At 41.3% G+C, this 17009-nt stretch overlaps 1 protein-coding gene across 1 annotated transcript in view; it reads left to right on the top strand.

The window, feature by feature from the left end:
• SYNE2 (spectrin repeat containing nuclear envelope protein 2) overlaps positions 1-17009 on the top strand; it is a 286324-nt gene that overhangs the window by 230155 nt on the left and 39160 nt on the right. The window contains exons 93-98 of the mRNA XM_047079535.1: positions 93-327; positions 4142-4336; positions 6499-6624; positions 11888-12043; positions 14975-15133; positions 16701-16867. Of these exons, the coding sequence (XP_046935491.1) occupies positions 93-327; positions 4142-4336; positions 6499-6624; positions 11888-12043; positions 14975-15133; positions 16701-16867 (1038 nt within the window). The remainder of the gene's footprint in view (positions 1-92; positions 328-4141; positions 4337-6498; positions 6625-11887; positions 12044-14974; positions 15134-16700; positions 16868-17009) is intronic.

Here is a 17009-nt window from a genome sequence, read left to right as displayed (position 1 = left end):
ATAAACAGCACATCTGAGCTTCTATGGTGCGTTGGGAGTTCTTTTTTCTACGTGTCGGTGACAAGATCCTCTAACCATTTGTTTCTCCCAAGACCGGAATTTGTTTCAAAGTTCACGAAACTGAAGGAGCGGTGGCAGAGTGCGGCCCAGAGCCTCCGGCAGAGGAAGAGCCACATTGATGGGCTGGTGGGGCGATGGCGGCACTTCACCACGGCCGCGGAGGACTTGCTCCGCTTCCTCGCCAACACCGGCCTCCTGCTGTCTGCCGCCAAGAGCCAGGATTGCCACAGCCTCCCCCAAACCAGGAGGCTGATCCGTGAGCTGAAGGTAATGTCGGCACGGTAGCAGCGCGAGGACTACGGTGCGATCGTCGTTGGAAAGGTGTTCATTCACCTCAAGTTTTGTGGGTTTTTTTTTTAATATGTTGCGATTCAGGTGTGCTCTCTGTACTGGGAGGATCAGCTATCCAGGGTCACCGTGACCCTGTTCAGCCTTGTCCCCGGCCTTGTGGCGTCCGAAACCCAATCTTTCCCGTTCATCCAGAAATAGTGAGGCTCTCTCGGGCTGCGGGAGTAGGGCTGGAGCTGGGGATGGGTGGGTAGACTGGGGCAAGTCTCAGTGACAGATTCCTTCCACCCAAGCTTTAAGGCACCGACTGATGAATAACTTGACCACCAGTGCCATAATTTACAGTGGAACTCTTGCTTACTCTTGAAGGGCAAATTCATTTAGGCAACCAAGTTTTCTTTTTTTTTCCTCTCTCTTTTTTTTCTCTTTTTATTTTCCTCTTTTTTCCTCTTTTTTCTCTTTTTTCTCTTTTTTTCCTCTTTTTTCTCTTTTTTTCCTCTTTTTTCTTTTTTTCTCTTTTTTCTTTTTTTTCTTTTTTTCTCTTTTTTTCCTCTTTTTTTTTCTCTTTTTTTTTCCTCTTTTTTTTTTCTCTTTTTTTTTTTTCCTGTTTTATATTAATTCCGGTGTTCCATGCAGTGTCATATTAGTTTGTATTAATTCCAGTTCACATGCAGTGTTGTATTAGTTTCAGTGCACAGTATAGTGACTCGGCAATCCCACATATCACTCAATGCTCATCAAGGTAAGTGTGCTCTTGGGCAACCAACTTTTCAGTCAGAGAGTTGCTGAACGAGCGTAGGTTTCGAGTCGTTAGTGGGCAGTCCCCAAAACATGTTCCATTTAGCTGTAGAACCACTCTGCTCTGTAGAGGCACGGCTAAATGAAACATCACCCTTTTGAAATCCTGTACTCTCTTCGTTCATTTATCCAGTTATCAGGCACCAATTGGATATATCTGCTCTGTGCCCGGCACTGTTTTAAATGCTGGGCATGTGCTATGGGCAAAGAGAAGAGCCTTGCTCTCAGGCAGGCAAGCAGACAAATTAATAAACAAGGAAATGCTAATTCATCTGATTGGTGGTGGGAAGTCGGACAAATCAATAAATAAGAAGATAATCAGATTGCAATAAGGCATATGTCGACAACTAAAACAGGACCAGTAATGAAGGGGCTGGTGGCCGCTTTCCACTGAGTGACCTCTGGGAATATGACATGTAAACTGAAACCTGAATGACGAGAAGGAGCCAGCCATGCAAAAATCTGGGGAAGAACCTTTCAGACAGAAGGAATGTCTTACCCCAAAGTCCGCAAGATGGGAACAAACTTGACAGGGCAGAGGAACAGGAAGAAGGCCAGTGTGAGCGGAGTATAACCAGTAAGGCAGCAGTGGTAGGGAGTGAATTTGAGAGGCAAGTAGGGAGGAGCGCTTTGTAGGTGAGATGTAGTAGCCGGATTATAGTCTTCCTGTAATCGGAAGCCTCAGTTGGAACAGGGGCAGAATGGTACCATTTGTGTTGTTTTTGTGTTGTTGTTGTTGTTTTCAATGCGGTCTCCACGCCCGGCACGGAGCCTGATGCGGGGATTGAACTCGAGACCCTGAGATCAAGACCTGAGCTGAGATCAAGAGTTGGATGCTTAACCTACTGAGCCACCCAGACGCCCTGATACTGTTTGGATTTTTTAAAGATCCTCCAGCTGCTCTGAGGGAAGATAGATAATAGGGGTGCCGAAGGAGAGTCAGGAATCCCAGCGTATTACTTATCTCCTGCTGCATAACAACCGTCATTGATTATTAGCTCTCAAAGTACTCGGGGTTGACAGGGCTCAATTGGGTGGTTCTTGCTTAGGGTCTCCCAGGAAGTTTCAGTCAGACGGTGGTGGGGGCTCCCTCGCTTCCATGTCTAGCACTTAAGTGGGAAAGACTCAGACAGCATGCTCTGTGGTCTCTCCACATGAAGGCTTCTTATAGCCAGACTTTTTACATGGCTCCTCAGTGGACTCAAAGGTGCCCGTCCCAAGAAAGAGATCCATGGAGACGCTGTACTGCCTTCTAGACCTAGCCTCAGAAGTCACGTAAGTCACTTCTACCATCCTCTGTTAATGAAGGCCATCACACATGCTCACACAAGATTAACAGAAGGGGGCAGAGACCCCAATGCTTGATGGGGAGTGATGGCAAGGTTCTGGAAGAGCGTGTAGGACTAGGAATATTGTGGGCGTTTTGTGAAAAATACAGTCTCCTATAACCAGTTAGAAGGCCATTTCTGTAGTCTTGGATAGCCGTTATGATGGATAAGAAAAGGATGATCATGGTGAAGATTGAAAAAGGATGTGTTTGTAATAGAGTTTACAAGACTTTCTAATGGTTTGGATGTGGCAGGTAAATGAAAATCTAAGTCAAGATGACTCTAGGGTTTTGGCTTGAGCATCTTGGTGGATAGTGTGCTGTTGCCCAAGTCAGGGAAAATTGGAGGAGGAGCAGGTCTTTTGAGAAGCCTAAAATGCCTATAGATGTCTATCTCTTTGGCCATGTCGAGCAATACTATGCGTTGGAAAGACGGGTGTGGAGTGTCAGGATGCTCCCTGAGTTACGGTTCCTCTTGTTTGTGTCTGATCCTGAGAGGACAGTCTGCTTTCCTACTTTGTATTGGGTTGTATCAAGTATTCCCAGAAATACCTTTGTAAATCAATACTCTGTTGATTTTTTTTTAAACATCAGTTCCCATTCTAGAAAATGCCTACATTATGCCTCCCTTGAGAAATTTGAAGATGAAGGAAATCATATTTAGAACAGAAAAAAAAAAAAAAAAGAAAAGAAAACTAAGTTGTTGTTTCTTTTTTTTCCTGAGACCAAATGCTTTTGGGAGTATGAGTCAATTTAAAAGTGTTTACTTCGTTTTTATAGTGAAAATAGGTATTTTCAGTCCCTTTAAAGAAGAGCCTGGAGGCGCCTGGGTGACTCAGTTGGTTGAGCATCCAACTCTTGATTTCAGCTCAGGTCATGATCCCCGGGTTGTGGGATCGAGCCCTGTGTGGGGCTCCGTGCTGATCGTGGAGCCTGCTTAAGATTCTCCCCCTCTCTCTTTCCCCGTCTCTTTGTCTCTCCCCCTGTCTGTCTCTCCCCCTCTCTGTCTCTCCTTCCCTCTCCCTCTTCCCCTCTCCCCCACTTTCACTCTCTTTAAAAGCTCTTTTTTAGAGCCTGCACGATACTGAAATGGAACGTCATACAGCTGTCCCTCTGGGGCATACGCTGATGCATATGTTTAAGTGCCCATAATAAGTTTAAGTGTATATTTTTTATATTTTGCCTTTTTTATTTGTTCTCTCCTTTTATATCTGTGTAGCATAATATGCACATTTGACTCTCAGGGGTTAAGAGTAAGCTGACTCTTCTACCATGGTCGTAGTGAGTATTTGCTCTTAATTTCAGGTCTAATACTCCGGTCATTTGCTTAATACTCTCAGGTCTATTTATCTTGTAGGCTCTTAGTCTTTGAAGTATATATTTTTATGTCTTTATGTCTGATCATTACACGAAGAATGTTATCTCTTAACCATTGGAAATTATTTTAAGATCACATTACTTGGTGTAGTATATAGTAGTGTAAAACGTAACCTTAGATATGAATGTGTGTGTGTGCGTGTGCACACTTTCTAATCAGATCTGTCTAATTTATGTATAATTTAACATCAGGAAAAGCTCCGAAGGAAATGTTCACAAACACATACGGTCGCAGTTGGATAATAGCAGAGGCTTAAGGAAATCACTTTTTTGTGTTTTTTGGTTTTCTAGAGTAAAGACATTCATTTTCAGAGACGGCACATCACCTATGCACTCACCTTAGAAGCTGGGGAAAAGTTACTGAACACAGCTAGCCTGGAAACAAAAGAGTTGATTGACAAGAAAATCAGTCAACTCCAGGACAACTGGAAGGACACAAAGCTCCAAGTAGGAGAGACGATTACCCAGTTGCAGAGCAATATAGAGGTAAACTCACCATTTACTTTTCCTGATATTCAGGTGCAGTACATAGAATTTTTGTTTGCTGTGCAAAAATGGGAACGATTTTAGGAAATCACAATATTGTAAGTTTTCCGAGGGACCTTGAGTCCTAATCATACTAGGTACTTGTTGCAAAATAATAATCGAACATTGAGAAAGTTCAGTGTTAAATGTATGCATACTTGAGGTTCTATTTTATATTCACTTTTACAAAACAAGAAACTCGTTCACGTTCCATGGAAGTTCTGTACAGAAAGCTAATGTTCCACATATGGTCTGACCTTGCGTGTGGTATGTGAAAATAAACACGGTAATACTTCCTCTTTGTTCTGTCGTCCGAGAATGTGCTTTTCCATAGAAGTGCGTATAAGAGTTTCACAGATAATTTATGATTATATTTTTAAGAACCAAAATGTTTTATTCTGAGTCATTATTAGGAAATAATTATTATTTTGTTACACTAAAACATATCAAGATATTCTTAAGGACTCTGAGCTGCTTTGATCCCAGGGCCCAACACAACTATACTGCCCGAATATTTTTGTGGTTTTTATTATTTTTCTTATATTTTCTTCTCTAAACATTATTTAAAGTGGTCTATGTTTAATTTTTATTTCTCTGAGCATACCTGCTCCTTATAGCCCACTTCCTAATCTATTGTGTGTGTACCAAAACCAGATAACCAAGCTTATCAGAGATGGTTTGTTTTTTGTTTGAATGTTTGTTTATTTCTGAAAGAGAGACAGCCAACGTGCAAGCAGGAGAGGGGCAGGGAGAGAGAGGGAGACACAGACTCCAAAGCAGGCTCCAGGCTCTGAGCCGTCAGCACAGAGCCCGATGTGGGGCTCGAACTCACAAGCCATGAGATTGTGACCTGACTGAAGTGGGACGCTTAATCGACTGAGCCCCCCAGGGTCCCCCAGAGTTAGTGTTTTTGAATAAAGAATAGATATGTGCTGAGTTAGGGCCTGAACATCTCTCCTATGAATAAAATATCCGAGTTTTATTTGGTATATGGGCTATATGAAATTCATTAACTAGCAAATATTTGTTGAACACTTCCCCTGTTTGTAAAACACGGTGGTAAATGTATTAGTTAATGGTTTGCAGGGAGAAATAAGGACTCAGTTTCATTTCTCTCTTCACTTCCTTCTTGGTTATGTTCCAGAGAGTTGATGTTGCAGACAAGCAGCCTCCCCTCATGTGAATTCTATGTTACCGTAGAATAGGGGCAACTCAAGTGTGTTTAGGTATCAGTTGTACTGAGGAATGTTTGACTTTACGTTTGTCTACTTTTAGCAACGTCGGGAGTAGAAACTTATTCCAGTGAATCTATTGTAAACATTCTGAACTTGTAAATGCAGGCAACTATTTTCTCAGTGATACAAGGGTAAAGGAAAAGAGATGCTGTGAGAGAGAGGAAGGCATTGCAGAGGTGACGGGGTGCGGGCAAGCAGACTGCAGGCTTAGGCCGACCTTTGACTGGTGTGCTTGTAAGCGCATATCCTTGGCCAGTCACTTTTCTCTGAGCCTCATTTTAAAATGCGAAACCCTGTCAGTCTCCTAAAATTATTATAATTACAGTGAGATAACGAAGTTGAGAATGCTTTATGAACTGTAAAGTGCTTTAAGCAGAAGGCGGCAGTCAAAGCAGCGGTGAGAAATGTGGAGCGAAGCTTCACTATGAAAGGGTCACTAAAGCCACGCTATTTCCAGAAAGAGAGAGAGCGAGCGCAGAGGGACATTAGAAAGAAGACAAGAAAAGTGGTTGAGTGCTTTTGCTTTATGATGTGTGTGCCCAAGACTGTGTTAAAAATTAATCCTTACAGTAGCCTTTTAAATGTGCACTTTCCGGAAACTAAAATAAAAATAAGATTAGATCAAGGATATGGGGAAGGAAGAAGAAATCTTTTGAAGCAAAAGCCAACCAACTCAGTCGTTGAAATCAGCCACACATAAAGCTGCAACAGGGGTATGGAACCATACTGGTGTTCTGCTTTTAGACTAGTCTTCTTGAGAAAAGGAACTGGGTTTCTGTGGGATTTACAAAAAGACATTTAATGGAATGGATTAAATGGGTTGTTTGGTTTCTGCGATTCATTCTTAAAAGCAAAGCACTTACCAATTTTAATACTGTTTTCAAATAGACCTGGGACCAGTGTGAAAAGAAAATCAAGGAGTTGAAAAGCAGGCTGCAAGTTTTAAAGGCACAAAGTAGAGATCCTCTTCCAGAACTTCATGAGGACCTCCATAAAGAAAAAGAGCTGATTAAGGTATTGAAAGCTGCAAAGTTGCGTTCCAGATAATCACTTAGCGGTTTTCAGAGACATTGAAGTGTTTGCCTTTCTATCCTGTGTTGAAACCGTGTTTCCATGTTCAGTCAGAAATCGTTTCCCCTATCTTCTATCTAAAATAACATCCTGGTCTCTAAAGCAATTAGAATTCATGCTCTTTGAGATCCATGCATAAATCTGAGAAAGGCTTTTACAGAAATTCTTCTTAGGAATTGGGGGGGGGGGTTCCTCCAGGTCCTCTTTCTGTTTGTTTCTCTCTTCTGTAATACAAGATGTGGCCTCTGAGATTACACTGAAACCTGTTCCTTAACAAATGACCTTGTCTTTGAAATGAGAGTAAAGTATTATTAAAGAATTCCTTTTTTAGCAGCCAATAAATGGGTTGGAGTTTTTGCTCAAATCTCACATTAAAAAAAAAAACAAAACAAAACATTTTTTTAAGTATTTTATTTGTTTTTGATAGAGACAGAGCACAAGTGGGGGAGGGGCAGAGAGAGAAGGAGACACAGAATCCGAAGCGGGCTCCAGGCTCAGCTGTCAGCACAGAGCCTGACGCGGGGCTCGAACTCATGAACTGTGAGATCATGACCTCGGCCAAAGTCGGACGCTCAATCGACTGAGCTACCCAGGCGCCCCTCAAGTATCACATTTTTATAAAACCTTCCAAACTATATTCTGCCTAGTTGATACAGCTCTGACAATTATTTGTGGATATTTTAGGTCTTTGCAGAAATGGAATAATATCAGATCTATAGATAAATTTGGGGAAAATAAACATCTTTTTGACATTGAGTACTCCTATTCTTGAATATGGCATGTTTCTCCTTTTGGTTGTATTCAATAATTTATAATTTTCTTTAGTATTGAACATCTTTTGTTACATTTATTTTTTCCATGTTATTTCTTAGACTATTGAAATACTTTTTCTAATTATACTTTCTATTTACCACTTGTGCCTAGAAATGATCATTTTTGATTCATATTATATTCAACCATCTTGTTAAACTCTTTTGTTAATTCCAATAATTTGTCTATATAATCTTTTGGGACAGTCACCATCTGTAAAAAATGACTTTTTTTTAAAATTTCTTCCTTTTATTTCCATACTTTTTTTTTTTTTTTCCTGTACTTTCTACACTGGTCAGTACCTCCAGAACATTTTTTAGTAGAAGAATCAGTAACTGGCTGCTTCACGTCATTCCTGGTTTTAAGGAGAATGATTCCGACATTTCACCATTAAGTATGGTATTTGCTGGCGATGGTTTTATTAGGTTAAGAAAATTCCTATCTGCCCCTAATTTTCAACCTTTTTATTATCTCCACATGTTTAGGTGTAGCTCTAGATCTCGGGGACAGAGGAATTTGGAGTCACTCTCTCAGTTGATCCATAGCGTTTCCTTCCATAAAGTCTAGAAACCAGGGCAGAATGTGAACTGTAAACTCATAAGAAGGCATATTGTGTCCCAAGTGTCACACTCTTCAGTTTCCAGTGGGATCCTTTCAGTTTCCACAGCCGCCATGTTCTACCTCTCAATATAAAAATCAGGAAGAGAGGCCAAAAGCATTGAGTTCATCGATCTCATGACCATATTCCAAAACGAACTCAAGTAACCTGAAGCCTGTCTAGGAGACTGCTTATCATCCCTAAATCACTGGAGAGAGATATACTAACCACTTGACCAGTCTGGGCTTTACTGTCCTCCTCAGAAGATCACATTGTCATTACATCTCAGTTCACACATGGAATAGCACGTCGTGACATACTAGCGTTTCACTTTTATGGACATCTGTGTTCACATGATTGAGTTTGGGGGACAGTTTTTATTTTTAAAATAATTTTGTCAAATGATTGAGTTTGTCAAATGATTGAGTTTGGGGGACAGTTTTTATTTTTAAAATAATTTTTGAGTAAGATTGTCAACATGGCTCAAAATTCAGAAGGTACAAAAGGCATACATGAAAAATGTTTTAATGTTTTATTTAATTTTGAGAGAGCATGAGCAGGGGAGGGGCAGAGAGAGAGGGAGTCAGAGGATCTGAAGTGGGCTCTGAGCTGACAGCAGCCAGCCCATGGGCTCGAACTCACAAACCAAGAGACCATGGCCTGAACGGAAGTCGGACGTTCAACTGACTGAGCCACCCAGGTGCCCTGAAAATCTTTTCTCCCGTTGGTTTTTCTCAACAGAGGTAATCAGTGTTACCAAGTTGTTGTGTATTCTTCCAAAGATATTCTATGCATATACCGGCCAATATTTATATACATACACGTTTTTTGGTCCTATGTTTACCCAAATGGTAAGGTAGAAAAATGGGACTTGGCAATCCCCCTGGTAAGTGAGTCCACAGTCAAAGGCTTTAATGCTGCTGTGCTGTGTTAGAGTCCCATTCATTTCATGTAATCAAAGAACGAAATTTTACATCTCATGTTCTATGAACAATGGGAATCTTACAGGCAATATAGACAGTTTCTCTGGCTAAATTAAGAAAAAACACTTACCTGAGTGGCATGTTCCCTTTTGCAGTTATGATTTGGTAGCAAGTCTGGAGTATTTTCATTTAAAGACAGAAGCATGATTTTTGAAATATTTGTACAAATAGTGATCAACCATAATAAACCTCCACAGTCGACCTCGCTCTATATATTCTTTGATGATTCTTTGCTTTTCTTACCTTATGAACATTTTAAAGTTCTTGAGACCCTGCCAAATTGCTTTCCTTTCAGTCGTACATTTCTATATCTCAATCATACATTTGTATATCTGAGGACTTAAGTACACAAGGCATCACGGTAGGTGCTCAGCAATGGATTGGTGAACTGTGTGGTCATTACTGGTCGGTAATGGAACTGACAGTTTAGACTACTTGAGAGACACATGCTAACCAAAGAGCCTCACTCGTGTGTGTGTGTGTGTGTGTGTGTGTGCATGTGCGCACGTGAATAAGTATGGTGAATGTTAGACAGGAAAAGGAGAGGGGGCTACAAGAGTGTAAATAAAACAGGGGTCCCAACCTTGTCTGATGACTCAGAGAAGGCTCCTCTGAGGAATCACCCTTATGTCTGAGATCTGAAAGTGTAAATGGGAATTAACTAAATATATTTGTGGAAGCATCAGGGTGAAAGAGTGGGTAGCATTTCAACTAAGTAAAGAAATACAAATTTAAATAATAACTAATCATTATGCATATTAAATTTGTCCAGTATATGTATGAAACTTGTCCAACATTAGGCATATTAAACTTGTCCAAATTTTAAACTTGTCCACTTATACATATTTATCCAAAGGTATATATGTATATGTGTGTATATGTGTATGCATATAGAGATATATATATATATATACACACACGATACATATATATACAACATCCATATATAACAACACCAGAAAGTATGTGGAGAAAGATACAGCCATTCTTCTTAGAATGCAATTTGGCAGTATTTATTAAGAATTATAAAAATGTCCATATTCAAAAGTTCTACGCCTGTTCGTTATCCTTTCAACTGTAGAAGGAAACCAAGCATCCAAATCAAATCAATTTAAACCTGGCTGTGGAAAGCCTAAACATGCTCCCTGACTATGCAGGCATCTGAGCCCACACCTCTGAGCAGGGCCATGGACAGGCTGAGCTTCCTGGCACCAGACTGAGAAACACTCTGTGTAGCTCACAGTCTTGGGGTCTTTAGTTTTAAGTCAGTGAGTGGTACGCATCCACTTATGAGTCATTCCCTTTATAGCCTATAGCTAGCAAAAGTGTTCCACACAGAATCTGCTCTCATCCACTTTATTAGAATCATGAGGGGGGCGCCTGGGTGGCGCAGTCGGTTAAGCGTCCGACTTCAGCCAGGTCACGATCTCGCGGTCCGTGAGTTCGAGCCCCGCGTCGGGCTCTGTGCTGACTGCTCAGAGCCTGGAGCCTGTTTCCGATTCTGTGTCTCCCTCTCTCTCTGCCCCTCCCCCGTTCATGCTCTGTCTCTCTCTGTCCCAAAAATAAATAAACGTTGAAAAAAAAAAATTAAAAAAAAAAAAGAATCATGAGGGTAAAAGTAGGTAACAAGAGTTTAAAGATTTTTCTTCTTTTTTTTCTTTTTAATGCTTTAAAAAATTTTTTTAACGTTTCTTTATTTTTGAAAGAGAAGGAGGCACAGAATCCCTAGCAGGCTGCAGGCTCTGAGCTGTCAGCACAGAACCCAGTGCTGGACTGGAACCCACAAACCATGAGATCATGACCTGAGCTGAAGTTGGACACTTAACCAACTGAGCCACCCAGGCGCCCCTCCATGCAACCTTTAAAAAGAGTTCTGTGGGCCATTTGAGTAAATATAAATTTCTGTCAGCAAGTTATGCAATCATGGCAGTGTAGCTTTTAGAACTCTGAAAATGAATCAGGATTAACACATTTCTATTGTTGCCACCCCTCAGATTATTTTTGATGTAAGTGAAATAATCTCTTTCTCCTGCAATAGACGGGTACAAATGAAGACCCTTTAAACGTGCCAAAGAAAAATCTGGAGGATTTTTGTGTTCCTTTTACCCCCTCTGTTGTGAAAGCACTTTTCGTAAGTCCTAGAATTCAGAGAGTTTAAATTTGACACATTTTAAAAAATAATTGTTTTCATGCCCAGAGATTTTCTGCTAACCAGTTTCTGCCGAACGTTAGGGAAGAATTTATTTTTTCTTCCATTATATTCATTTTTGGGGGGAAGCTTAACCAAAATAATTCCGTTGAACAGAAGCCGTTGTTATGATGTTATGATTGCCATGGTAGCAACAATACATTTCTTAGGTGTTTTTTTTTTTTTTTTAAAGATGGGAAATCACACTTGATAGGACATTTCTGTAACATTGTTTCAGAATTAAAAGTGTGTGTGTGTGTGTGTGCGCGCGCACGTGTGTGTGTGCAAGAGAGAGAGAGAGATTGTTGCCAGCCTCCAAAAATAATTTCTTCTCAATAAAGGTAAAGACCTACATGACTTTAAAATAGAACTAATTCTATAAAAATCTGAACTATCTGAGCAAAGGAAAATAAGGTAGAAAGGAGTTTTCCTTTGAGAAAAGGGTGGTGAAGAACCGGCCAACCACAACAGCAGCCGCTGCCCTGGGCTGTTTCTCGTTCCGAAGGTCCCGCCCCCTTCCCTGGCCTCCCCTCCCCCAGACCAATCAAAGGATTAGCCTACAGGTTTGGAAACAACAGCAGCTTGAGTTGAAGGGTTGTTTTTTTCCCCCCTTGTGTTTAAATGCAGGAACTAGAGAAGTCTTTGGCCAACTGGACCCAGAACTTGAAAGAACTTCACACTCTGAAGACCGACTTAACCCAGCACATTCTTGCGGAGGACGTGATGGTTTTGGAGGAGCAAACAGAGCATTTGCACAGACAATGGGAAGACCTCTGCTTGAGAGTAAGTCAGTTAACTGCAGGGCACGGCTGTTCTGGAGTTTATTGAAATGTCTCCAAAGGCCAGACAAAGTAGAAAGGGGCTTAATTTCATTGAACCGGAGGCCCTTTTCAATTGGAGCCCAGGCTGGCTGCTGTTCCTTTAGAAGGCAGCAACATGGTTAACAGATTTGACCCTTTGTTTCTCCAGTGCTCAATGCTGGAGGTTTGCACACTTTTAATAAGCTTTTTAAAAACTCACCTTAAATGGGGGGGGGGGGGCGGGGATTGCAGTTACCGGCAGCTGTGAGCTTTCTGCTCTCTGTCTTACACAGATGACCAGTACCCACTGGTATATTAGAATCAGGACTTCAGCAAAGAGGTCTTGTCCAGCCTTAAGAGCGATGTCTCTGCAGTATCTCTCTGGGCCCAATGAGCAGCAACAGTCTTACTTAGTGCCTGACACAGGGGTATTTCATCGGAGAACTCTGTATTCACATGCAATCCGATGTTCCTTTCAAGTAGCTGGTTTTTTAAAACTCTCTAAAAGAAGCCATCAACAGCTACACGTAGTACCTCCATGGATCACTTCTCCTTAATAAACATTGGATCGTGGTTAGAGTATGATAATAGTACATGTTTGTGACAGGATGGAACTAAAGGGTTCGAAAAGGTCTTTGTTTTGAGAACATATAATCCTAAGAAAAATAAATTCCTTAATCTCATTTTTGTGAATGAAGAAGTGTATTTAAAAGATGAAATTCACTTTTGAGTGCCTTTGAATAAAGTAAAATAATTTTTTCTTCTTGATTTTAGTATTTAACATTCACAATGAACCATAATTTTAAATGATCTCTTAGAATTTTTGTTCATATTTTATATAAAAGAAAATATTTAGAGTATGTGAAAAGCCTCCTAAAACTTAAGGTAGAAGCGGGAGACTGGGGCCCAGATGTTCTTTTAATTGTTACCATTAGGAAACCAATCAGAATGGCACTGTGCAAAATGCCAGGATTTTAAAAAGCTAAGATAAATAGATGCCCTCAGGAATGGAAGCACAAAACTTGTTTTTTAGGGATAGTTCTTTGAGCCTTCTTAACACGTTTGGCTGGGTGAATGTATAAGCATTAAGTATTTTTGCCTCACTCTGAGAAGATTACTTGTTTTCATTGTACGTAGCAGGAAAATCTCTGGGAGTTCTACCTTAGTTTCCCCATCTGTAAGGTGGGGTGTTAAAACTTTATCTGGGGCGCCTGGGTGGCTCAGTGGTTTGAGCGACCGGCTGTCCGTGAGTTTGAGCCCCGCGTGGGGCTCTGTGCTGACAGCTCAGAGCCTAGAGCCCACTTTGGATTCTGTGTCTCCTTCTCTGCCCCTCCCCCACTCATGCTCTGTCTCTCTGTCTCTCTCTCAAAAATAGATAAACATTAAAAAAAAAAAAAAACTTTATCAAAAGAACTCTTAGCTACTTCTTTTAACCCTATAAGATTCTAAAGATTTTTAAGAGCTGAGAATACTTTTGTACATTTAGAAAGTCTGATTTGCATTCTTTATACTTAACTTGTAAATTTGAACCCTTTAAGGAGGAAGAGACTCTGTGGAAGTCAGCTTAGGGGTTGCTAATGCATAATAGAGCATTGGGTATGTGGGGTCAGCCTGCTCACTACAGACCAGTATATGATTGCATTTCCATACTTTGCATCCAAAGCCAGAGGGCATAATGGGAAGGTGGATTAAATGAGAGATGTGCCTTTGGTTTTTAATTTTACTTTGCTTTATTTTGGAAATCTACCACTAAAATGGTGAAATAATTTTAATTTTTAGTCCATTTGCATTATAAACGTTAAATTAATGTTTTGATCTAGATTTATAGTTTTTGAGTTGAATAGGCAGGACATTGGCCTTAAATAGAAATAAGGACTTGGTCATTTTTAAAAAGGTAAAAGGGGGCGCCTGGGTGGCGCAGTCGGTTGAGCGTCCGACTTCAGCCAGGTCACGATCTCGCGGTCCGTGAGTTCAAGCCCCGCGTCAGGCTCTGGGCTGATGGCTCAGAGCCTGGAGCCTGTTTCCGATTCTGTGTCTCCCTCTCTCTCTGCCCCTCCCCCGTTCATGCTCTGTCTCTCTCTGTCCCCAAAACAATAAATAAACGTTGAAAAAAAAAATTTTTAAAGGTAAAAGATTTGGGAGCATCTGGGTGGCTTAGTTGGTTAAGTGTCTAACTCTTGATTTCAGTTCAGGTCTTGATTAGGGTCGTGAGTTCAAGCCCCATGTTACATGCTGGGTGTGGAACCTGCTTTAAAAAAAAAAAAAAGTAAAAGATTTGGGTCATAAAACTGTAAATTAGCATGTAGCAAGCCATCGATAAAGGTATATTGAAAGAACAAGGATCAGAAGAAATTTGGGTGATGTTTACTGTTTTTAGCTTATCTTTCCTACCTAATTTTTAATATGACCTGGTAATAGTAGATATGCATTGAATAAAACTGAATTCTTTCGGTCAGTTACACTTCAGACATAATCTTTATTGTGTTGCTTTTATGGCATTTATCAAAAGGTGTAACTGTTGGGGCACCTGGGTGGCTCAGTCGGTTGAGCATCCGACTTCAGCTCAGGTCATAATCTCGCAGTCCATGAGTTCGAGCCCCACGTCAGGCTCTGTGCTAACAGCTCAGAGCCTGGGGCCTGCTTCGAACTCTGTGTCTCCCTCTCTCTCTTCCCCTCCCCCACTCACGCCCCCCACCTCTGTCAAAAATAAATAAACATTTAAAAAAAAATTTTTTAAAGAAAAAAAAAGGTGTAACTGTTGATGTTGAACCCTAGGTAGTGGGTAAAGTTATTTAAGTCTACAGGGTTACTGATTAAAATGAATGAAATTCATAGTCTTTTTAATGGGGGGAAGAGAAAGGAAATAGTTTTCTTCCTGCCAACACTCAGCTGCCAAATTCATTTTCATTTCCAGGTGGCTATACGCAAACAGGAGATTGAAGACAGACTCAATTCATGGATTGTGTTCAATGAAAAAAATAAAGAGTTGTGTGCATGGCTGGTGCAGATGGAAAACAAAGTTCTACAGACAGCAGATCTTAGTATTGAAGAAATGATTGAAAAGTTACAGAAGGTAAGCAGGAATATCCAGATGGTTGCCGTTAGGACTGCCTCAGAATTCTCTGCCCTCATTCCCAGGCTCACAGTGGCCTAACCTGTTAGATATGTTTCTAATAACATTGCAGAAATTTGAACGCCTTTCTCGCTGTCTTTATTCCTTCGCAGAGAAAAGTTGGTAAGTGATGGGGGAGATGGGGACCATCATAGGAGGGCATGAGGCTTATTGTGTCTACTCTCAGGAAGTCTGGCCAGAGCAGGGCTCTTGTCAGCTTAAGCATCAGTTCATACGCCAGGGGTTGTGGCTTCTCTGGTTGTCGCTATGAGGGAGCTCTCCTCGCCAAAGGGGAGACGCCAACAGCAACTGGGGCTCATAATTTTTGAAATAGCCACCAGGCTCCACAGGGAAAGGCTTCTTGCCGCGGTCACCCAAAATGCCACTCGGTTATTTCAAGAAAGCTCTTACTGGGGCTCCTGAGTGGCTCGGTCGGTTAAGCATCCCAATTCGGCAGAGCCTGCTTCAGATCTTGTGTCTCCCTCTCTCTGCCCCTCCCCCACTCACACTCTTTCTCTCTCTCTCTCTCTCTCTCTCTCTCTCTCTCTCTCTCAAAAATAAATAACTTTTGGGGCGCCTGGGTGGCGCAGTCGGTTAGGCGTCCGACTTCAGCCAGGTCACGATCTCGCGGTCCGTGAGTTCGAGCCCCGCGTCAGGCTCTGGGCTGATGGCTCGGAGCCTGGAGCCTGTTTCCGATTCTGTGTCTCCCTCTCTCTCTGCCCCTCCCCCATTCATGCTCTGTCTCTCTCTGTCCCAAAAATAAATTTAAAAAACGTTGAAAAAAAAAATTTAAAAAAAAAATAAATAAATAAATAAATAACTTTTTAAAAAATTTGTTTAGAAAGAAAGTGGGGAGCCTGGGTGGCTCAGTCGGTTGAGCACCTGACTTCGGCTCAGGTCATGATCTCACGGTCTGTTGAGTTTGAGCCCCACGTCAAGCTCTGCGCCGACAGCTCAGAACCTGGAGCCTGCTTCAGATTCTGTGTCTCCCTCTGTCTTTGACCCTCCCCCCTTCATGCTCTGTCTCTCTCCATCTCAAAAATAAATAAACATTAAAAAAAAATTTTTTTAATAAAAATAAAAGAGTAAAAAGATAATAACTACTGGGGCACCTGGGTGACTTGGTTAAGCGTCCGATTTCGGCTCAGGTCATGATCTCACCATTCCCGAGTTTGAGCCCTGCGTCGGGCTCTGTGCTGACAGCTGAGAGCCTGGAGCCTGCTTCAGATTCTGTGTTTCCCTCTCTCTCTGCCCCTCCCCCACTCACACTCTGTCTCTCTCTATCTCAAAAGTAAATAAACATTAAAAAAAATTTTGTTTAAAAAGTTAACTACTGCCTTACGTATTACTCATGAGCCAAGTGGGTGTTGTTTGACTTTTTAGCTACTCACTGAAGAGTTGCATTAACAGGTAAGAGAAGTTTTTGAATTCTTTTTTTAATTTCAAGAGGCGGCTGTATGTTTGTGACTGGCGAAGAAATGAATTTTCAGTAGTAACTGAGGCTTTTGTGTTTTGGTGCCTTTGCCAGGACTGCATGGAAGAAATAAACTTGTTTAGTGAAAACAAGTTACAGTTAAAGCAAATGGGTGACCAGTTGATCAAGGCCAGCAACAAGACAAGAGCAGCTGAGATCGATGACAAGCTCAACAAAATCAATGACCGCTGGCAGCATCTTTTTGATGTCATTGGATCAAGGTGAGAAATGGCCTAGAAGTTTCTCTTATTTCCTAGGCACCGTGGTGACGTCACACATCCAGAAACTAAGCTTAGTCGCCTCTAAAGCAGCCTAGCAGTTTCATAAACTTAGGAAGGCAAACTTCGGTTGAAATTCTTATGT

This window comes from Lynx rufus, unplaced genomic scaffold, assembly GCF_022079265.1.
Source record: "Lynx rufus isolate CCGP_SWC_20201006 ecotype Redwood Valley unplaced genomic scaffold, mLynRuf1.p SCAF_17, whole genome shotgun sequence".
In the NCBI taxonomy this organism is placed as follows: Eukaryota; Metazoa; Chordata; class Mammalia; order Carnivora; family Felidae; genus Lynx; species Lynx rufus.
Note: the sequence above shows the minus strand (reverse complement) of the source record. Positions and strands in the feature narration are given on the sequence as shown.